At 44.1% G+C, this 23,611-nt stretch overlaps 1 protein-coding gene across 2 annotated transcripts in view; it reads left to right on the forward strand.

Moving 5' to 3' along the window:
• Positions 1-23,611, forward strand: part of RNF123 (ring finger protein 123) — a 454,378-nt gene that overhangs the window by 162,849 nt on the left and 267,918 nt on the right. For both annotated transcript variants that reach the window (XM_029599662.1, XM_029599663.1), the window contains exons 21-23: positions 5,192-5,293; positions 19,328-19,434; positions 19,611-19,803. In XM_029599662.1, the coding sequence (XP_029455522.1) occupies positions 5,192-5,293; positions 19,328-19,434; positions 19,611-19,803 (402 nt within the window). The remainder of the gene's footprint in view (positions 1-5,191; positions 5,294-19,327; positions 19,435-19,610; positions 19,804-23,611) is intronic.

The following is a 23,611-nucleotide window of genomic DNA, read 5'->3' on the forward strand; positions in this document are numbered from 1 at the left end:
ATACACTGGACGATTGTCAGTTGTCTGAATGCAGGAACCTTGAGCTGTCATGTGCCCCCTCCATCTCTTCCTTTCACTTTGGAAGTGTATCCAGGAAGAACAGGAGGCATCAAAGATGTTGTGAATATGCCACTGCCCACAGACTGATCCATGGTTGCAGAGGGTGGCAGTGAAGAGCTAGGGAGCTGCTGCAGCAAGAGGGCCAGAGTGAGGTTTTGGGCAATGGTAGCAGAGGGGGATTTTGACGCACCTTGAAGTTTGCTTCTTGAGTTGTGGCAGGCCTGAGAAGAAACTCTATAAAGCACACTCAGACAACTAAATTAAAATACATATAAAACTTTCAAAGTCACATACTCAGATATTTAAATTGAGCCCCTAGCCCTTACATTTTTATCTGTCTTTTTCCCCTCATCATACTGTCTTCTGGGAAGATAAGGCCATTGCAGAAAGACTAAATGAATTATTTGCTTCCGTGTTTACTAATGAGAATGTTGAGGAGATACCAGTTCTGGAGATGGTTTTCAGGGGTGATGAGTAAGATGAACTGAACGAAATCACTGTGAACCTGGAAGTTATAGTAGGCCAGCTTGACAAACTAAAGAGTAGCAAATCACCTGGACCGGATGGTATGCATCCTAGGGTACTGAAGGAACTAAAAAATGAAATTTCCTAGCGTATAGCAGATGGACTCAAAACAAATGGGTATAGTGTGCTCGTGCTAGCAGTTGGAGACGGATCTGACGTCAGCACGGGTACATATACCCCCACAGGAAGTGTAGCAAATCAGTAATTTCCGTCTCCAAAGCAGTTTGAAGTTACCTCACGCTCGCTGAGCGTGTTTCCAAATTTTCAACGACTAAATTCCTAGAAGAAACCTACTGAAGACAAGCCCTGCACTCCTGTGGTGATACCAGGCGGTCACTCACCCGCTTGAGTTTCCCGAGCTGACTTCCGTGGTCCCTCGGAGGTAGGAGCCTCGGTCCGGTGGCCGGTTCGCGGCTGGGTCCTAGCCCCCGAGTGAGAAGGGCTCGGTCGCGGCTTGGCCCCCGAGCGAGACGAGTTCGGGCGCGGCCTAGAGGCGGCCTCGGTCCCGGCGTGGACTTGGCCCCCGAGCGAGACTAGTTCGGGCGCGGCCTAGAGGCAGCGGGTGCCCTTCCTCGAGCGCGGCGGTGTAGGGTATCTACCCTCTCTCCCCGCAGCCGGAGACCGCCCGGGTCGCAGCCGGGAAGCGCCGAAGACAAGGTAAGGCGTACGTCTTTATTGGTCTCCGAGGAAGTGTGGATTGACTGGGCCTGCCTACGAGGCAGCCCCGCTTAGGAGGTTGCCGTTTTGCTCTACTCGCCTTCACCATCTAGGCGCACGTTGTTGGCGCACACGATAGGCGCCCGGTACATAGCAAAGCGCACGCGATAGGCACACGTTGTTTAGCGCACGCGATAGGCACACGTTGTTTAGCGCACGCGATAGGCGCGCGTTGTTTAGCGCACGCGATAGGCGCGCGTTGTTTAGCGCACGCGATAGGCGCGCGTTGTTTAGCGCACGCACGTTGATAAGACGCTCGTTTATAGGCGCACATTGATAAGGCGCCCGCTCATAGGCGCACATTGATAAGGCGCCCGCTCATAGTAAGACGCCCGTTCATAAGCGCACATTGATAAGGCGCCTGCTCATAGTAAGACGCCCGTTCTGGAGCGCAGGCTGTTAAGCGCACTTTGATAAGCGCACATCCTTAGGCGACACGTATCTTACTCTGGCTGGGAGGAAGTGAAAGGCGAAATGGAGCAGAAGAGAGCTCATGCGTCCGCAGAGCCGGCACCTCCAGAATCAGGCATAAGAGCTCTAAGCCTCTGCTCAGCATGCAACCTCAGAGCCACACAGAGCGAGGAAGCAGACTCACTATGTGCCCAATGTGAGGAGGCCATGGGAGTTCCGGGCCAGGACCGGTCCCAGCCCAGCGGTTCCTCAGGGAACACTCCGGACTTAGCAGGCCGCGGCGAGCAGCCAGGGAACCCAAGAGACCTGGTGCCCCTAAGGCCAGATCCGGCCTCGCTCTCCTGGGTGGAATTATTTAAGGGGATTCACGCCTTTGTCCAGATGCAGTCTGCTCCTCAAATGGGTTTTTCTGTTCTGGATGATCCGGCCCCTGGACCCTCGAGACCTAGGCATGGGCACTCGCCACCTGACAGCCCCAATTATGGGGATTCGGATTTTTCTGTGGAAGATGAGGAGCCCCCCGAGGAGGGTGAACTTCCCTTGGAGATAGAACCTTATCGGACTATGAGACGCTTCTTTCAGAAAGAGGATCTTCCAGGCCTGGTCTCCCACTGCCTATCAGAACTGGCCATTCTGGGACAGGATGCCCCAGGGGACCCCAAGATGAACCCCCTGTTAGAGGGCCTCCGCCAACCGGCTCACCACTTTCCCCTCCTACGAGCAGCACAGCAGCTAATCGATCTGGAATGGAAAGCGCCGGAGGCATCATTTAAAGGGGGTCGGGCCTTGTCAGGCATGTACCCTCTGGACCCGGCGTCCAAGGAGCTGCTGGCGTGCCCCAAGGTAGACGCCATAGTTAATGCAATTGTGAAGCGCACCACCATTCCGGTGGAAGGGGGAGCGGCCCTCAAGGATGCACAGGACCGGCACATGGACACCATTCTGAAACAAGCCTTTGAGGTAGCAGCCATGTCCCCCTACGAATCGCGACCTGCTGTACCGTGGTGACGCGTTCCTGTTTATCGCAAGCTAGAAACAACACCCCGGGAGAAGACATGGAGTCAGCTCTCGCATTCCTAACTGATGCAGCCTCCGACCTCGTCCGTAAGGCAGCCAAGGGAGTATCATCTTCAGTGGCAGCCAGAAGACAGCTTTGGCTACGCCATTGGGCGGCCGACTCTTCCTCCAAGACACGCCTCACAAGAATGCCCTTTAAGGGTTCCCTATTGTTCGGCAGCGATCTCGAGAATTGGGCTAATAGATGGGGTGCCTCTCCATTACCCCGTCTACCAGAAGACAGGTCGAGGAGGAGCCAGCATTCTAGACCGTCCAGAGGTAGAAACTCTCAGCGCTTCCACCCATACAGGGCTCGCTATCAAGCACCTCGTTCTCGGGCCAGGAACCAGCCCTTTCGGGCTAAGCACAATAAGAAGAGAACCGGCTCGGGTTCCGGTCCCGGCCGCAACCCACAATGACAATCAGCCGACCCATCCGAGGGTAGCAGCCATAGGGGGCAGGCTAACCCTCTTCTACCGCAGGTGGGTCAAGATTACTTCGGACCAGTGGGTCCTCGCCATCATCCTGGAAGGATATTACCTGGATTTTCTTCAGCTTCCGCTGAACAAGTTTGTGGAATCTCCTTGTTCACTGCTCAAGACAGCGGCACTAGAAGTGACCTTACAGAGGCTACTGGCCCTAAAAGCCATAATCCCAGTATCTGCAGGAGAGATGAATTCTGGTCAGCATTCCATTTATTTCATAGTACCCAAGAAGGAGGGCACTTTCAGGCCCGTCCTGGACCTCAAGTCAGTCAACCGACACCTACGGGTCCCCAGCTTTCGCATGGAAAGTCTACGGTCTGTCAGGAATTCAGTACAACCAGGGGAGTTTCTCACCTCCCTAGATCTGTCGGAAGCCTATTTACATATCCCAATTCATTGGGATCACCAGCGCTATTTACGCTTCAAAGTCCTGAATCAGCACTTCCAGTTCCGGGCTTTACCCTTCGGGTTAGCCACCGCGCCGCGGATCTTTACCAAGGTCATAGTAGTAGTGGCGGCGGCACTCAGGAAGGAAGGAATTCTCGTCCATCCCTACCTGGACGACTGGCTGATCAGGGCGAAGTCACCGGAGGAGAGCCACCGGGCAACCAACAGTTATAGCCCTTCTGGAAAGCCTAGGATGGGTAGTCAACATAAACAAGAGTTCTGAACCAGTATGGCAATTTCTTATGGATTTTTCCAAAGATGACAATCGGTTTAAACAGATATTCAGCATAATTTTAGGATGATTAAAAAGCTGCTTCAGAGCTGTGGATACAATGTTTTAAGGCCTCCCACCACTGCTGGAAGTCAGTGTAGGCCATAGCACATGCTGTGTTTCAATTTCCAATCCCTACCAGTGAAATCCCTTGCCTTTCAGTGCCGCCCATACCATGTTTCAAGTCCCACCTCCTCACCCCCAAAGCAGCCAAAGTGCCAGCTGTCTGGTGCCATGATTGCATTTGAAGCAGGCCATATCCACTAGAAGCACCTTTTTAATACTGTATTGTCTTGGCTTCTGTCAACCAAAATAAACTTCGATATTTATCTGGAAAAATGAGTCCTTTTTTCATCTGATTTTCTCCTGTTTTTGTTCTTGTAATAAACCCTGATAAATTCCCTGGGAAAAATAAAGAACAATAAAAACTGAAAATGAAGGTCCCTACAGGTCTTCTAGTTCTTTTTCAATCCCATAAATCTACTAATCTGTTTACTATTTTAAGAGAGGAGTTTTATTTCAAGATGAGAGATAAGACATCAGGTTCTGTTCCACTGTCATAGGAAAAATCATTTTCAAAGGCATTTCTGTGGAAATGGTGTGTTATAAAATTGCCTGTCCAAAGAGTAGATAAACTCATTGTGCATATGGCAAGTATGTGCGTACGTTTACCCACAGAGAGCAGAGGTGTTCCTGGGGTGGGATTGGGGAGGAGCTTGCATTTATGCACATATTTTTGCTTTTTTTGCATGCAAATTAGCTGGTGTAATTGTATGAGAGTAGTTTTGGTGGGCTAACTTTCAAAATGAAGTAATTGCATTCTTTTCCCTTTGAAAGACGAGGAGTAGCATAGTGGTCAGAGCAGCAGGCTGCAAACTAGGGAAGCCAGGGTTCAAATCCCACTCACACACCTTGTGACCTTGGACAAGTGACTTCACTCTCCATAGTTTCAGGTACAAACGTAGGACCCGATTTATTAAGACTTTTCTCCCATTCTGTGTCTATGAGCGAAATGCTTGGTAAATCAGGTCCTTAGATTGTAAATCCTCTGGGGACAGGGAAATACCTACAGTACTTGAATGTAATCTGCTTTGAAGTATCATGAAACGTGAAATATTGAAAATTGATGTAAAGTATGTGTGCAAATGTATGTGGACTATTACAAATCTCCTACCGTATATTACTTTTTTTTTTTGTTGTATTCTGTTTTGTTCCTCAGATGCCTATGTTCCTCCTCAGTTATTCTATAATGGCAAGGTGGATTACTTTGACCTTCAGAGGCTTGGGGGACTTCTGTCACACTTGAAGAAAACCCTTAAAGGTGAGGTCTTAGTATAAGGGATTTAATAGTAACTCAGGTGCAGTGATAAACTTTAGATTTTGCAGAATGGAGGAACACCACTAATTGGATGTTGACATTGGCTTGAGAATTCAGCTTGGAAGGAGCCTAGCTTCTGAGACACCTGAACTGCTGTCTCCCTCACTGCTGGATTAAGTAATTATGGGCCCATGACACAGAAATGGAAGTGCTCCTTGCCAACCCATCTATGATATGCAAAAATACCTCTTGTGTAATAATTCTAGGTTCAGAGAGGGAAAGAGGTTTTATATGTATACCTATAAATGCTCAATCCATCCTTTAAATATAAAGGATGGGATGTATGCCCTGACTTCCTGGATTATTTATATTTTTAAATATGACAGGTATCCCAGACCCCCCCCCCCCCCCCCCCTCAACTACGGTATTTACTTTTTTTTTTTAACTTCTCCAATCCATTTCTTAATCCTCCCCATCTTCTTCATGAATGGTGTGCAGCTCCTCTCCCTGTTTTGTGGATTAGGAGTGTTGTTGAGTCGAACCTGCTGGTTGTTTCATGGATGATAAAATCTGGCAAGTTTCTCTTTACTCTGTCTAGGACCCGTGTTGAGCTTTCCCTTTATACTCTGTTTCCCCCCCTCTTTTTCTGTTGACAAGCAGGCATGAATTAGCCATAACACGTGAATGACATCCGATGGCGCTGACACAGATCCAGCTTTCACAGCTCAGTAAAGATTTTGAGTATTTGCACACTGCCTCGTGAACCCACAGTCTTTCTTTTTCAAGGAACACTATGTGGATGTTTTCCAGTTTCTCATATTTTTTTTGATTTTGGATCATTTTTGGCCTCCTTTGCCTTATTGCATCTCTTGTTTTTTTGCTGCTGTCAACAGCCCCTCAACAGAACGTTTCCGCTCTAATTAAAAAAAAAAATAAATTTCAAGGCCTGTATTTGTGGGTGCTGAATGTACATCACTGACACATTGGTAGAGGCAATAAGAAGAGTGCCTAAGCAGCATACAGGATCACCTCTGGACCCATCTCCCTTGGTATCAAAATGAAAGTCAGTTCAGTCAGTGCAGGACCCTGCCAAGGTGGAGCCCTCCTTGATGCAAAATGAATAATGGCCTCCTTGGCACAGGTGCCATTATCCTTCATGGCACAGAGCACATCCTTGATGCTGAGCTTATCCTTGGTGCTGAGCTGTTTTAACTGGATTGGGTATTGTTGGGCGCAGAGCATATGCAAGGTGCCATCACTGTTGTTGAGGTGGAGCACTTCAGTACCCCTGAGAGTGTTACAAAAAGCCTTGCAGTGGTGGCTGTATGGTTTTAACAGGGAGTCTGTATATTCCTGTATATGGATGATTGGTTGGGGATAGGTCCATCTCTGACAGGAATTCTGGAGTTCCTCGAGCAGATTATTTGGCTCCTCGTGTCCTGGGGTTTTCTGGTTAGCTTTGTCAAGTCAAATCCTTTTCCATCTCAAAGGATTCAGTTCATAGGAGTCTGGATAGGCTTGCTTTAGGAGAAAATATTTGTCTGTCGAGAGGGCCACATAGTTCATGGGCCTAATATGGTCTCTCCTTCAACAGGGCTAAGTGGCAGCTAGGTTGGCCCTGGTCATTCTTGGCCACATAGTGGTTGTAGTGCATGTGATTCCTGTAACCTATTTCCCAGCTGTGTCCATCGCTTCATCTCCTCTTTTCTGCCCTCCCTCAACATATTCACCTTTTTTTTTTTTTTTTTTTTTTTTTTTTAGCAGAATCATTTTTATTAAGAAGATATGCAGCTCATAGGCAGAACATTAGCATACAAATACAAGGCAAAACCAGAGACCGAGTATTCAGTTAGAAAATTGAAACAACTGTCATGTCCTCCCCACTGCTCTGACAGAATCACCAGCCTGCAATCTTCATTTTTAAACCAATGAAAGCACCTCCATTCATCCACTAACTCACTCACAGACAACCCAACACTTCCAGCCATCATTCATCCATCTTAACTTTCAAGCCACACATCCTAACTATCCACTCCCTAACCCCACCCCTGTCCCCAGGAGACCAACAACCCTGTACACAGCACAGGAACAGATAATACATGGAGATACAAAGAGAACCGCAGCCCGCACTGCAGAAAACCCAAATACTTCCTCCTCCGAACTCTAGAAAATGGGAATTTGTGGCATAAGCCCAGAGAGCCAGCCCACTCATATTCACCTTTTCTTTTCACCTTTATTGATCTCAACTTTGTTGCTCTCCTTTTGCTTTTTCCTTTTTGGTTTTCTACTTCCATTACCTCTCTTTATACTCTCTTCCCCTTCCTTCCCTCTCTGGAGCACACCTGCATTCTGTCCTATACAGCGTAGAGTCACAGTAGCTGCTGCTGGCTCAACTCCTCCATGGTCTCATAGCTGCACCAGCTGCCACCACCAACTCTGCTTCTGCACAGCCTTAGGGTTTTATCAGCTACCACTGGCTTTATTCCTCCATGACATTGGGCCACAGCAGTTGCCACCAGCTCTACTTCTGCACAGCCCAACCTGCACCTGGTTGCAATATGTTCTCATGGAAAGCTATACAGAGGCATTGTTCTATATTATCTCTGTGACCCTGTTTCTATTGCTCTTTCTCTCCTGCTGGTGTCACCATGGCTTCTGGACACCATCAAACCCATATAGCTGTATGATAAACTGAGAGATGGGAATGAGAGCAGAAAGGCTCTTTCACTCTTCTCATGGGTAGTTTTTCTTACAGGTGAGTCCTCTTTAGCCAAGGGACTGCAGCCTATGCTCGTGTGTCACAGTCATTATTCTTGCCATGGTCTTACTAAGGAACATATCTCCTGGGTCCCCTGAATTGCTTATCCCTTATGTTCTGATGCTCTAATTCTAGAGAGCTATTGAATTTATTAGTGATTTTTTAAAAATGGCCTTTGGACTGAAGCATTTGGTCATTTTGTTATATATCTCTATATTTTGCATAACATAAAAGGGTCATTCTACAATTTATGCTTATGTAATTAAATCTGAAATTGAAGTTTTGAGTCTACTGGTAAGTGAGGAAGGAGGTGAGAGAAATTGGTAGGGAGAGGGCAAAGAGAGAGAGGGAGGTAGGCTGACGTATGAGAGATGGAGAAGGTGGAAGAAATGAGAGCTGAGAGGGAACACGAGGAAAGAGACCTATCTTTTGAGTCCTGTGATGAGCCTGAGGCCATTCAGGGTTTGTCTGTGGTGGTCGTACCTTTCTTCTTTCTATAACTGTCTCCTCATTCCTATTTTCCTTTCCCCTGACCCCTTTCTGCCTCTGAGCCACTTTTCTGATGTTAAGAAAAGAAAATACTCCGGGAGTGAGTATAGCCATGCTGACTAGAGGGGTAGAATTAAGGGGATAGTTTGGACTTGGAAAAGCAGGAGATGCTTACAGTGACATTGACAGGGGTAGAAGACAGAAAAGGTCAGAAGCAGACACTGAAATAGTGCAGATGGGAAGATCTGCTCCACTCTTCTTTGCTTCGGTTCCCCTCAACAGATTCCTTTTCTTCCGGGCAGGGAAACTAAACTTTGCTTGAGCATTTAAGAGCAAAATTTTCTGGGTTTAAAGGTATATTCTGAGCAGTGTAGGCAGCAGGATTTCTTCTCACTCATCATTCTTCCCGGTAAGGTCCCTATAAATTTATATTTTTTACCATGTGCTGTATTTGTTTTAACAATATTTTCAAACATTTTAGTTTCTATTGTTTTAACTGTTTCTCAGAAACCTTTTTGTTCCCTATGTATCCTGTTCCATTTTTCATCTTCTGTTCCTCTTTTATGCATGGAAATAAATATCAATAGACAAAAAAGATAAAGTGATACTTATTTTTCTTTTTTTTTTAGCCCAGTAGTTCTTCCATTCCCCTCTTTCTTCTAGCTCAGTTGAAACCAGTCCTGGGATTCTGGTACCATGAGCCTTTATTCACAACTACCTGGGGGGTTTCCCCCTATTTTAATAGGCCCATCCTTCCACTGTTCCTTCCCTGGTCATTATATCAATGATTCTGAGATAGGAGCCATGCACCAGGGCTCTTTCTGGAACCTTGTATCATGGGCCCTAAATCCATCCGACACAGTTTCACTAAAGGGGCTGCATCGAGAGGGACAATAGAGGCAGACACCCCTTATATCATTTCACAAAGGAACTCAAATGTGAGAAGCATGAAGTACACATTTGCTGTGACAGCAAAAATAAAATGTGTGCTTAAGGTTCAAGATACTGTATCCAGGGGCGATCTGGGTAACTATCCGGGTAACTATAGACCAGTGAGCCTAACTTCAATGCCGGGAAAAATAGTGGAAACTATTCTCAAGATCAAAATCGTAGAGCATGTAGAAAGACATGGTTTAATGAAACACAGTCAACATGGATTTACCCAAGGGAAGTCTTGCCTAACAAATCTGCTTCAGTTTTTTGAAGGGGTTAATAACATATGGATGAAGGTGAACCGGTAGATGTATTGTATTTGGATTTTCATGGCCAAAGGCCATTACGTGTAGGGATGGTGTCCAGGTCATGACGAGCAGGGTTGAAGAATGTGGCGAGTTCTTACATATACACGCGAGTTCTTATATATACCCCAAGAACTCGCCACATTGTTCAACCCTGCTCGTCATGACCTGGACACCATCCCTACACGTAACCTAAAAGATATGGCTCATATCATCGCCCCAACCATAGCCGCCATCGTCAACAAATCACTCGAAGAAGGTGAGCTGCCAACCGTACTAAAAACTGCAACCATAACTCCAATTCTAAAAAAGAAGAACCTAGACCCCAAAGACCTGAATAACTACCGTCCGATCTCAAACCTTCCTCTACTTGCTAAGTTGACCGAGAAGGCAGCTCTGTCTCAACTAAACGAACACCTTGAAAACAACAAAATTCTACACGATGCACAACATGGATTCAGAAAAAATTGCAGTACAGAAACACTACTCGTCAACCTCTCGAATGAAATCCTAAGAGGACTCGACAACAAAATAAACCATCTTCTAATACTTCTTGACCTATCTGCGGCTTTTGACACAGTTGACCACAAAAGCCTACTATCAAGACTTGCTAACATCGGCCTCACAGGAAGTACCCTCAACTGGTTCTCCTCTTACCTACAGAACAGATTCTTCAAGGTCTCCATGAACAGCAACTCATCAAACCCCTTTCCCCTCGAAACCGGCATACCGCAAGGGTCCGCCCTATCCGCAACCCTCTTCAACATATATCTTCTCCCTCTATGCCACCTCATCTCCAGTCTCAGAATAACTTACTATATGATTGCTGATGACATCCAGTTCATCATCCCAATTTCCAACACACTAGAAGAGGCACTCTCCACCGCAGCAAACCACCTAACATCAATTAGAAACATGCTAAACCAACTGAAACTGTGCCTAAACATGAATAAAACAGAATGCATCTGCATAGGAAGAAATGTATCAGAACAAACTATCAATACACACTCCCTTATAATTGACAACATTAACATCCTGATAAAAAAATGATACAAAAAACTTCGGCATATGGATTGACAAAGATCTCAACTTAAAGAACATTGCAACCAAAACCAAAGAAGGATTCTACAAACTGCACGTCCGAAATCATCTAAAACCTCTTCTCCACCATCAGGAATTCCGAACACTACTACAATCACTGATTTTCAACAGCCTTGACTATTGCAACTCGCTCCTGTTAGGTCTTCCCAAATCTACCCTAAAACCACTCCAACTGCTGGAAAATGCCGCAGCCAGAGTCCTAACAGGCAAAAAAAAATCGGAACACATCACCCCTGTTTTAAAAAATCTTCACTGGCTCCCAATCGAACAGAGAATCGAATTCAAACCCTTACTATAGTGCACAACGCCTTATACAAAACGGAGAACACCACACTCAAAAACATGATCCATCAACACAAACCTCAACGATACACCAGAACTACCAGCAAATTACTCCTGGACATACCCTCACTTCCATCGGCGTAGCTCACGAGCACGAGAAACAGAGCCTTCTCAATTGCAGGTCCAATCATATGGAACTCCTTACCACAATACCTAAACTCAATAATCGACAGCAAATCCTTCAAAAAAGAACTGAAAACCTGGTTATTTAGCCAAACATTCAGAGATGGCGTGGGCTAAACATCATAACCCCTCCACCAGCAACTCCCATACAGAATGAACACACTAAGAGCGCCTAATGCCCTCCCCTCCCTCCCCCCCTTCTCCGCTCTTCTCCTCTCAATCCCCTTAACATGCCAACCGTATAATGCAGCGATCCATTTCTCCCGTCCTCCCACCTTCTCTCATATTGCTTTGCTCTAGTCCTGTTTTTTTCTAGAAACCCGTTTCCCAGTTCTTGTTGCCGTTAAAGTTTAGTTAATCACGATGTAACCTTGTTCAAGTGTTTAAGATTTGTTCTATGATATTCTTCTAACAGTTCGATGTAATCTCTGCCACTTTATGTTCCATGTCCTGTTCATTGTAATAATTTGTTTTACTGTAAACCGGGGTGAAGGCTAATTGCTAAACCTCGGTATATAAAAGCTCCAAAATAAATAAATAAATGATCTGGAAAGGAATACGACGAGTGAGGTAATCAAATTTGCGGATGATACAAAATTATTCAGAGTAGTTAAATCATAAGCGGATTGTGATACATTACAGGAGGACCTTGCAAGGCTGGAAGATTGGGCATCCAAATGGCAGATGAAATTTAATGTGGACAAGTGCAAGGTGTTGCATATAGGGAAAAATAACCCTTGCTGTAGTTACATGATGTTAGGTTCCATGTTAGGAGCTACCACCCAGGAAAAAGATCTAGGCATCATAGTGGATAATACTTTAAAATCATCGGCTCAGTGTGCTGCAGTAGTCTAAAAAGCAAACAGAATGTTAGGAATTATTAGGAAGGGAATGGTTAATAAAACGGAAAATGTCATAATGTCTCTATATCACTCCATGGTGAGACCGCACCTTGAATTCTGTTTACAATTCTGATCGCCACATCTCAAAAAAGATATAGTTGCAATGGAGAAGGTACAGAAAAGGGCAACCAAAATGGTAAAGGGGATGAAACAGTTCCCCTATGAGGAAAGGCTGAAGAGGTTAGGGCTGTTCAGCTTGGAGAAGAGATGGCTGAGGGGGGATATGATAGAGGTCTTTAAGATCATGAGAGGTCTTGAACGAGCAGATGTGAATCAGTTATTTACACTTTCGAATAATAGGACTAGGGGGCATTCCATGAAGTTAGCAAGTAGCACGTTTAAGACTAATCGGAGAAAATTGTTTTTCACTCAACACACAATAAAGCTCTGGAATTTGTTGCCAGAGGATGTGGTTAGTGCAGTTAGTGTAGCTGGGTTAAAAAAAAGATTTGGATAAGTGTTTGGAGGAGAAGTCCATTAACGCCTATTAGCCAAGTTTACTTAGGGAATAGCCACTGCTATTAATTGCATCAGTAGCATGGGATCTTCTTAATGTTTGGGTAATTGCCAGGTTCTTGTGGCCTGGTTTGGCCTCTGTTGGAAACAGGATGCTGGGCTTGATGGACCCTTGGTCTGACCCAGCATGGCAATTTCTTGAATTCCTTCCTTTATAGAACTTTCTGGACAGAACATAAGAGTTCAAATGTACCATATTTATTCAAGGCTTCAAAATATAGATCAGTGACATTAAAATCAGTTCCCCAACACGGTCCGTGTTTTGCAGGAGGGGGCTGCATTGGGAGGGACAATAGAGGCAGACACACCTTATTTCAAAAAGGAGGCGGAAGACCTGACTCGGAGATCCATATGACAGTGTACCACACTATTACTGAGCCACTTGGGTGGCCCCACAAACAGTAATCTTGAGAGATGCATTGGTTTAATGTAAATATTACGTGAAGGTCAAAGCTAGAAATTCAAGGAAGTAAAGTTCTTGGACTGGTTCTTTTCAACATTTTCGTGAGCAACATTGCAGAAGGATTTTTGGGAAAGGTTTGTCTTTTTGCCAATGGTTCCAAAATCTGCAACAGGGTAGATAGCCAAAAAGGTGTGGAATATATGAGGAGGCATCTTGCGAAGCTTGAAGAATGCTCTAGGGTCCAGCAGCTAAGATTTAATGCTAAAAAAAAATGCAGAGTTATGCATTTAGGATGCAAAATCCCTAGGTAAAGGTACAGTATTGGGGATAAAATTCTTTTAAGCATAGAAGTGCAACCTAGGGATGATTATATCTGATAATCATTAAGGGTTAGCAGAAAAAGGGAAATGATATTGCCTCTGTAATGGTCCCTGGTGAGACCTCATTTGGAATACTCTGTATAATTTTGGAACCGGCACCTTCAAAAGGATATAAACTGGTTGAAGTCTGTCCAGAGAGTGGCTACTAAAATGATCAGTGGTCTTATGTATTTATGTATGTATTTATTTTAATGTTTTATAGACTGGAATTCGAGTAGCATTCATAGTGGTTTACAACATTGCATACATTATTAAAATACAAACAATATATTACATAACATAGAGTATGATGCAAAGTAGCAGAATTAGTTATCAATTTAGCCTTTCAATTGGAAATATTGGCTATAAAAGGCAAATTATGATGCACTTAGGTGTTAGTGTAAAACGGTTTTATTGAACAGACACAACTTGGTAGACCAAACAGAAACCAGAGATGCAGTATTTCTTATACATCCCCGATCGCAAGACAAAATTTAGGGTAAAACACCATCCCCCTTTCTACCCCTCCCACCAGTGATAGCTCCCCCATCCTCCACACAGTCCACATCTGTATACTTCCTCCAAGCAGTCCACAGACTATCCACGAGCAGGAATACCGTCCATCACGATCTTCAGTCAGTCATTAAGTACCAAGCTTCTGGAACGATGTGGCAGAGCTGCATCCCAGATTTGTAAAAACCGATGATGATGCTGCGGGCACACTTCAAAGCCAAATTGTCCATTTGCATCATGCAGTGGAGATGGATGTGCCAGGCCCAGAAAGAAGAGGGATCCGGCTCTCGCCAATTAAGTAAGATGACCTTCTTCCCCATAGCTGCTTCTTTTTTTTAAAAACAGGCACGGGCCCAGACCCCGAACAAACGGTCAGGGAATGCAATCAAATAAGAGCATATAAGGAAAACTGGGAGATGGATATCCAAAAGACGCTGCAAATAGCTCACAATCTTACCCCAGTAAATTTGAATGCAAGGGCAGGCCCAAAACGTGTGGGACAAAGTCCCTAAAGATGAATGGCAGTGCAACATGTCACTGTTGGAGTCAATTTAGCATGAAAAGCTAGTTGCGGGGTAACATATGCTCTCCTCAGAAATTTGAATTGCATTTCTCTGTAGTACATATTACCAGTACCCTTGGTCAAAATCTTCATACAAGCAGTAAAGGTAGCTACAGGCACTGTGAAAAGCCCATCACGCCCCCAGCGTTCCACTGATGTGAGATACATGTCCTTAGCGAGACCTCGCAGCAGCCCCTGATAAAATGTTGATAGAGATGGCGCACGCTGGTGCTCAAGCTGAAAGAAACTTATCAAGGGCCTGAAAATGGCAGGGCAACCTAGTGGAGGGTGGCAAAGAGTTTTTATGTAGTGACGTACTTGAAAATAACCAAACAGGTGACCACTGGTTAGCCCATAGAGATCTCTGAGCTCCGCAAATGAGAGCATCGTGCCCTTGGCATCCAACACATGACCCAACTGAATAATGCCCTTCAGTCGCCATTCTCAGAAACTAAGGGAGTGAGAGCCAGGAGAAAATTCAGGGTTCCCCATTATGGGTAACAAATACGCGCATAATGTGGGGATGCTTAGCTGCTTAGTCAAAAACCGCCATGCCTTCCTAATCGGCGCTATTAACTGGTCCTGGATCAATGCACTCGGGAGAGCCTGCTGGGGGCCCATAAGCACAAATTTAAGGTCCAGCAGGGCCACTAATGTGTTTTCGGCCAGGAGGTTCATGAAAATAGATTCCCCCAAAACCCAATCTCGAAGGACACGCAAGTTAACTGCAATATTATAGCGTAAGAGATCCGGTGCTCCCATCCCATCAGATCCCCATTTCAACTTTAGCCACAACAACGGGATTCGTGCCTTCCTTCCCTTCCATAGAAAAACACGCAGTATTTTATCGAACGTCCCCAGGTTGCTGCGCTTAAGGGAGAGCGGAAAATTCTGCAACACATACAGCCACTTAGGCAGGATAATCAATTTAAACAGATTGATACCGCCCCCCCCCCCCCCAGAGATAAAGGGAGTTCTCTCCAATGATACAATTTGTTGCGCGTAAATGTGAGTAATCCAGATATATTGAGAGAATAGATGGCTGTCAAGTCGGTGGACAGATGGATCCCAAGATATTTAATGTAATTTCTGGGCGACTGTAAAGGAAAGGGACCACTCCAGTACTATTTAAGAGCGGCTGATAGGCCAATGCTTCCGACTTGTCCCAATTAATTTGCAAACCGGAGAAAGTGCCAAAGGCCTGAAACAGTTCCAGAAGGATCGGCAACGAATGTTGGTGGGAGGTGAGAAAAACTAAAACATCTGCAAAAGCAGCATATTTGAAAATTCCCTCTGAGTCTGGGAGTGGAACTGCACACCGCGGATGAGAGGTGACTCCTGTATTGCCAGTAGCAGGGGCTCTATGGTGAGTAAAAAGAGCAGGGGGGACAGTGGACAACCCTGATGCGTGCCTCGTAACACTTGACAAGGGGAGGACAACATCCCATTCACCTAAAGAGAGACAGCTGGGTCATGGTAGAGAAGCTGAATGGCCTGAAACCCCCCTCCCCCAAACCCCATTAAGTTGAGCAGCCAAAACATATAACCCCACTTCACCCGGTCAAAGACTTTCTCGGCATCTAAGCTTACCATAAGGTAGGAGATATCTGAGCATTGACATAGCGCCATTGCTGCAGTGACCCACCGGATATTCGTGAAGTCATAACGACGCTTAACAAAGCCCACCTGACCTGGTTTAACTAAATGCGGTAAGATGTCCCCCCCAACCGATCCGCCAAGATTTTAGCCAAAAGTTTATGATCGATGTTTAACAAGCAGATAGGATGATATGCGGCCGGTGACAGTAGATCTTTCCCAGCTTTGGAATGAGAGTCACAAGGACCTTATTTCCATGAGGGGGAAAAGACCCCCGGTCTTTCAAGGCGTTAAACACCAAAGGGAGAAGGTCAGTAAGAGGTTCCACAAGGCATTTGTAAAACTCTGAGCCAAATCCATTGGGTCCTGGAGCTTTTAATTTCTTGGAGCCGTGAATCGCCAATCGCACCTCCTCAGTCTTAATGGGCTCGTTCAAACACTGCTGTTCCAAGGTTATGGAGGGAAGTTTAAAGCATTCCAAAAACGCATCCCAAGTGTCAGGGTTCCAACCTTCAGACTCATAAAGAGAAGAGTAATATTTATGAAAGGACGCCAAAATGACAGGTGTATTGTTAACCACTTGGCCCCCTGCGGACCTAAGAGCTGGAATATGACGAGAACCCCTGGCCGACTTGATCAAATTAGCCATCATTTTCCCTGACTTATTCCCAAATTTGTACAACTGAAACTGATAATACAGGACACTCTTTTTCGCCCGCTGATGTGAAAGGGAATTGATTGCCGTTTGTAGTGACATAGGATGCTCTATGATGAGGAGACTGCAGAGCAAGCAGTCCCTTTTAGCCTTCTGGAGCTGTGCACTAAGTAACAGAAGCCTTTTGTCCAAAGATTTCTTCCGGTAGGCCAGATAAAAATATCATCTCCCCGCAATACCACCCTTAGCAGTGTGCCAAAACAAGACAGGATCCTCACTGTGTTGGGCATTCAGTGTTGCAAAATCCGCCCACTTCTCCCTCAAAAATACCTGGAAGGAACTATCTTCTGCCAAAAAATAAGGATAGCGCCATTGCTTCATGGAAGGGTAAGTGTGCGCTGCTGTCAACTCCAGCCAAATCTGAGCATGATCAGAGAGAATAATGTCCCCAATCCCGGCAGAGGAGAACTTGGAAAAGAAATGTGCATTGACCAGAAAATATCAAGACGCGATTGGGTCACATGCACCCTGGAGAAATAAGTAAAGTCTTTCTCAAAGGGGTAAAGTGTTCTCCCAGGAATCGATCAGGTGTAAAGCATTTTCTAAGAGACGGGAGTCCCTTACTGGGCATACCCGTATTGGAGGCTGCCGATGTCCTATCCCACCCAGGGTCTCGTAGGGCATTGAAGTCCCCTCCGACCACCAACACCTGATCCATGTAGGGAAGGAGTAATTGATGTAGTGCTTGGAAAAAGGGGGCCAGATGTGCCTTTGAGGCATAAGCGCAACATAACACCATAGGGACTTGATTAAGTTCGGTCTCTAGAATCAGGTATCGACCATTAGGGTCTTTAATTTCGTTCATGACTTTAAATGGGAAATTCTTCCGAATTAAGATGGCCACCCCTGCAGATTTAGAACAGCAGATGCAAAATGAACCGCCCCCACCCATCCCTGGCGTAATTTGGCATGTTCCACATCAGTCAGGTGAGTTTCCTGAAAAAAAGCCAGGTCCGCTGATTTTTTGTTTCAAGGCCTGTAGGATCTTTGCTCTTTTAATGGGGGAATTAATACCACAAACATTCCAGGATAGTAAAACAGTTCCCCGACTAGCCATCAGTATATACAAATAGGAAGAACTGACCAAGACATTACCATCTTAGAAAGAGAGATGGCCATCCCAGCAAGGGCTACCCCTCCGGCGGTTGATCACCATCTGCTCGTGGAAAAAACCCCCAGATAAATGGAGTATACACATTCTCAGCCCATTCGAGATCTTTCCCCCCCACCCCCAATCCCCTCTTCCCATAAACTGATCATACTAAACCCCTCCTAATAAGATCACCTAAGACACTAGAGACTCCTTTGCCCACCACCCAACTCCATCCCCCTTTCCCCATTTGAGAAGAAGAAACCTTGACAAAGGCCCTAGGGAAGAAAAAGGAACAATAGGGCATAGAAGGAACAACAGCCCACAACTATAGTACATAAACTTAGAAGGCTTATATCCAACACAGTTAACATCAATCATATCAAGCAACAAAATTAGGGATATAACTAGTATACACTCAAAATGAAAAAATTAACTAGCTATATGAATCAGCTTGGGCTACAAAGTGAATAAATAAATGAGGTTTGTCTCTATTAACAATAAATTAGTGCTGTGACAATGATTTTTATATAGAGATTTTTATATAGAGATAAGACCTCAGTATTGGCAGGAGATCTGAATTAACAGAAACTTCTTATGGCCAATTGGTCTAATCATCGGTCTTATAATCTCTAATTTTAATTTTTAATAAAAATTATTTTATTAAATTCAATTTTAACTGTTATCACAAACTTCAATTTTTGTTTTTAATAAAATTGGATACGTGTCTATAGACAGTTATTTAACAACACTGTAAATTTCAATATAATTGCTGTTATAAAATTGCTTTAATCAAGCCTTGTTTTTCTCTATTTCTGTGAAGAATTATACTACTAAGATAGGATTTTGATAATTCTGCTATGCTGACTGTATTGGAGAATGATGTTACAATATTGCTTAGAGGGTGATCATAGAGCAATTGCTTTTATAGCTTATTGTAGCTAATTTAAAAAGATGATGTAACAAATCTTTCACAAAGCAAAACAGACGGCTACGCTGCTTCAATGGACCCGATCGTCTCAAAAGAATTTCATTTTGTTACTCATCGGCAACTATGTAGCATCTTCTTAAGCTGAAATGTCTCAATACAGATAAAAGCACAGTGTTTGCTGGTGAAACTTTGCCAAACTAGTCCAGTAGCAACGTGTCTCAAAATCAATGGAACAATGATCTCTGCAGCCAAGCTTATCTTTGTATTGTAAACTAGAAATTTTATATTTTTCACTATGTACTGACAATTGATAGTTTTAAAATAATAGGAGATAAAATATCTTTCATCTTTCTTCTTTCTCTCTTTTTCTTTTATTCACTCACATTCGGTTTGTCTCAGATGACCTGGCTTCAAAGGCAAATATTATTATTGACCCTGCAGAATTGCAGGCTGTGAGCATGGATGACCTGGATGAGGATGAGGAGTCAGCAACATCTGCCACACAGGTATTAATCACAGCATTGAAAATAATATACGGGTTACAAACAGCTGAGTCAGCTCTGTAGGTCACACAATTAATAAAACAGCACAGCCAGCCTTTTATTCACACAGGTATTCATACTAGGTATCTGCTCAGTACAGTGCCCTAACTCTATATATGCATCCTTTCTCCATCTATCAGCGTCCCAGCCCTGCAATGGTACTTGGTAATGCTCTGGCCAGACCAAGCTGGCTGAGCTCCCCCACCCTAGGCCGTGCAAACCGATTTCTGAGCACTGCAGCCGTCAGCCTGATGAACCCACGAAGACCTCTGGGGTCCCTAGAAAAGATCAAAGTACGCAGCCTAAACGTGGAGCAGAGGACTGAAGAAGACAGTGAGTATCCACAGCTGCATCATCCTTCCTTTTCCTGCTAGTGATGGAACATGTGCTTCTTGGCCTCTTGGCTAAGATTCAAGCACAAGGTCTGAGCTAAAGAGAGTCCTTTCTGCCCCTTTTTGGCAGCGACTGACAACCAGTACAATATGGGGGAGGGGGAGGAGGTTAATACCCTGCGGAACTTAATTCCACCAGTTTGTTGTTCTCAGGAAGTTTTATTATAGTTGTATGATAAGGTAGAGTTCAGTGCTAAAGAAATACATTAGCAGTCCCCCGACACGGACCCTGTTTTAGACAAACTGCTTCGGGAGGGACTGGATCAAATATTCGTCGTATACACAGAATTTAGTAGCAAAGCATTTTCAGGGATTTGTTCACATGGACTTGCAAAACAGAGCTTATCAAATATTTACAAGTAGCGTCTTTAGAGAACAACTATTTGTCCCATTTTCCTTACCTGCGCACAGCCACCTCTTCTGGGCGCTCAATGACATGGATGCACTAAGGACATGCAGTTTATCCATTGCACATCCCTTTTAGCACCCCAGCTCATTTGAGTATTACATCGAGCACCCAAGAGGAAGGGGATGTGCGTATGTTCAAAAAACATGCGTCCAGGTTGGATGCACTTTTTTTGCGGGCATGATATTGCATCGGCCCCTAAACGAGGTGTCACGAGAGATTTATGCAAAGGCAGTATCACTTCTGATGGTTATTCCTTTCTTTATGCACCATAGCATACTTCTAGGTTTGCTGCTGCGTTGTCACATGTATGGCCACCTTTAGATTGTCTGTCTGATATGATAACCCTCAGTTCCCTCTCAGTTACTGCACAACAGAACTTTTTCCCATATTTTGTTTTACTTTTTCTGAGGGTTTTGCTACCCGGATGCATGACCTCTTATTTTTAGCATTAAATATTATAGAAACATAGAAATGACAGCAGAAGAAGACCAAATGGCCCATCCAGTCTGCCCAGCAAGCTTTCACACTTATTTTTCTCAGACGTATCTGTTACTCTTGGCCCTTATTGGTAACTTTTTGGTTCCAATTTCCTTCTCCCCTGCCATTGATGCAGAGAGCAGTGTTGGAGCCGCATCGAAGTAAAGTATCTAACTTAATTGGTATGGGGTAGTAACCGCTGCAATAAGCAAGCTACTCCCACTCTTATTTGTTTACCCAGCCTGTGCAATTCAGTCCTTGTTGGTTGTTGTCTGAATATAAATCCTCTTTTCTTCATTCCCCCTGCCGTTGAAGCAGTGAGCTGCGCTGGATATGTATTCCAAGTGAAGTATCAGGCTTATTTGGTTTGGGGTAGTAACTGCGGCAACAAGCAAGCTATTCCCCCGCTTATTTGTGAATGCAAATCCTTTTTTCTACATTTTCTCTTGCTGTTGCAGCATAGATCTTGAGATCATTTGTATTGCTTATTTTGATCACATAGGTAGGAATTTGTGTGTTCTGGTTTTATTCAATATTTATATTAGTTGCCAAACTCTAGGCCAGTCACCTGGCTTCCTTAAATCACGTCTCAACTTTTCTATAACTTCTATAACTATCTGCAGAATGACAAATATAGTAACATAGTAATGATGACAGAAAAAAACCAAATGTCCCATCAAATCTGCCCAGCAAGCTTTTTATGGTAGTAACTCCCTCTCCTTGCAGTTTACTCGCACATTTCTGTTAAGGGTAGTAATTGCCACTCCATGCAGATTAACCCCAAGCCTTATGATAAGGGTAGTAACTATCATTCTGTGCAGGTTACTCCCATACACCCTTTTCTTCATTTTCAACCTCTAGCCTTTAAAGATCTGCAGTGTTTATCCCAGGCCGTTTCGAATTTGTTTACTATTTTTGTCCGCACTGCCTCTTCTGGAAAAGGGAATTCAATGCTTCCACCACCTTCTCTGTGAAGAAATATTTCCTGATGTTGTCTGAGTCTCCCTCTTGGAGTTTTATTTTGACACTCCAAATCTTTCCCAATAGTCCTTTGGCAATATTGCTTATATAAATGTTGAATAAAACCAGAACCAATACAAATTCCTATGTATGTGATCAAAATAAGCAATACAAGTTATCTCATGATCTGGAACCATGCTTGAGGCAGTAATGCACAATCGGGGTACTTAAGTAACCAGCAGTCTTGAGGATTGAAGCCAGAGCATAGGCAATGCTTTATTTATTTATTTATTTATTTATTTATTTATTTCAGACAATTTATATTCTGCTGATCCACAAATCACAAAGTTATTCTCAGACCCTATAAGCATATTCTAAGCCCTCAGCCATGGAGATATGAAGTCTTCAGGTGCATTGAGCAATGGAAGCTAAACGTCAAACACCTGAGAATCTATGAGGCATGAATGTACTCAAGAAACAGTAAAATCTTTTGAAGACCCTAATATTCAGAAGTACTGTGTGTGCCAAAATACCCAAACACTATAGATTAGACTGGCTAGTAAAATGGGCAACATAATAATAATGGGAGACTTAAATTACCGAAGTATTGATTGGGTAAATGTCACATCAGGACATACAAGGGAAGTGTATATTCCTAGCTGCCATCAATGACTGCTTCATGGAACCAACTAGAAAGGGATCTAGTTATCAGCGGAACGCAGGATCTGGTGCAAGAGAGAAAGGCGGTGGATCTGCTTGGCAACAGTGATTATAATGTAATTGCATGTGACATAATCACTGGCTGATGAATACTAAGGAAAAATATTGCAATAGTATTTAACTGTAAAAAGGGAGACTATAATCAAAGAGGAAATATGTTAGAAAAAAACTAAAAGGAGCTATTCAAAAGGTTAAAAATTTGCAGCAAGTATAGATATTGTTTAAAATTACCATGCTTTAGGCCCAGACAAAATATAGTCTATCCATTCTAGGCAGGATCTGTGGTCATCTGAGCATGGGCAATTTGATGGTTCCAACACATAAGGAGTGTTATGTGCAAGGGAGAACAAACTTTTTTTTAAAAAAAGGGCCACATTATTGGTGCTTATTGGAGCACAGGGCCGGAGTCCCCCTTTGTGAAAGGGGGGGGGGGGGGGGGGAGAAGGTTGTATCCCTCTTAAATGTCCATGAACAGCCATTTCAATAAAGAGATTAATTCAACACAATTAACAAATAGAATAACATCAAATAGTTAAACAATCATATAAAAATATTCCAAACACCCATAAAACATTTCAAAACAGACACATCAAATAATACCCAATAATTAAAACTAGTAAGGATTTAAAAAAAAAATTTCCTGCTGTCCATACCTGGGAATTTTTTATTTCCAGATGCCCAGAGATTGTCAGGGATTAGCAGGCAGAGAGCAAGAAGGGGGTGGTGGTGGTGGTGGTGGGGGGGGGGTTTGCACACACATGCACTCTTTTTGTATCACCTACATAAATACACACAATGCGCTCTCATCCACCCGTATATACATGCTCCCATTCATTCTCTTTCACACACACTCAGACCCCCAAGAAAGCACCTATTCATTCTCACATATACACAGCCCCCCAAGCAGGTAACCATTCATTCTCACATACACATACAGATCCCCAGGCGTGCACCCATTCATTCTTACACACACACATACAGACCCCAGCTAGGCAACCATTCATTCTCTCTCACACATATACACATGGCAGCCTCACATCCTCTCTTATTCCTCTGATGCTGTTGTCATCATTGTCATGTGCTGGGGAGAAACCGATCCATTGTTGAAGCTGCTCTGCTGCTGCTCCTCTCTGCAGGCCACACTGTATTGAAAAAACGTGGTTGTAGCACTTCCTTCATGCTG

The sequence above is a fragment of the Rhinatrema bivittatum genome, chromosome 4, assembly GCF_901001135.1.
Source record: "Rhinatrema bivittatum chromosome 4, aRhiBiv1.1, whole genome shotgun sequence".
NCBI lineage: Eukaryota > Metazoa > Chordata > Amphibia > Gymnophiona > Rhinatrematidae > Rhinatrema > Rhinatrema bivittatum.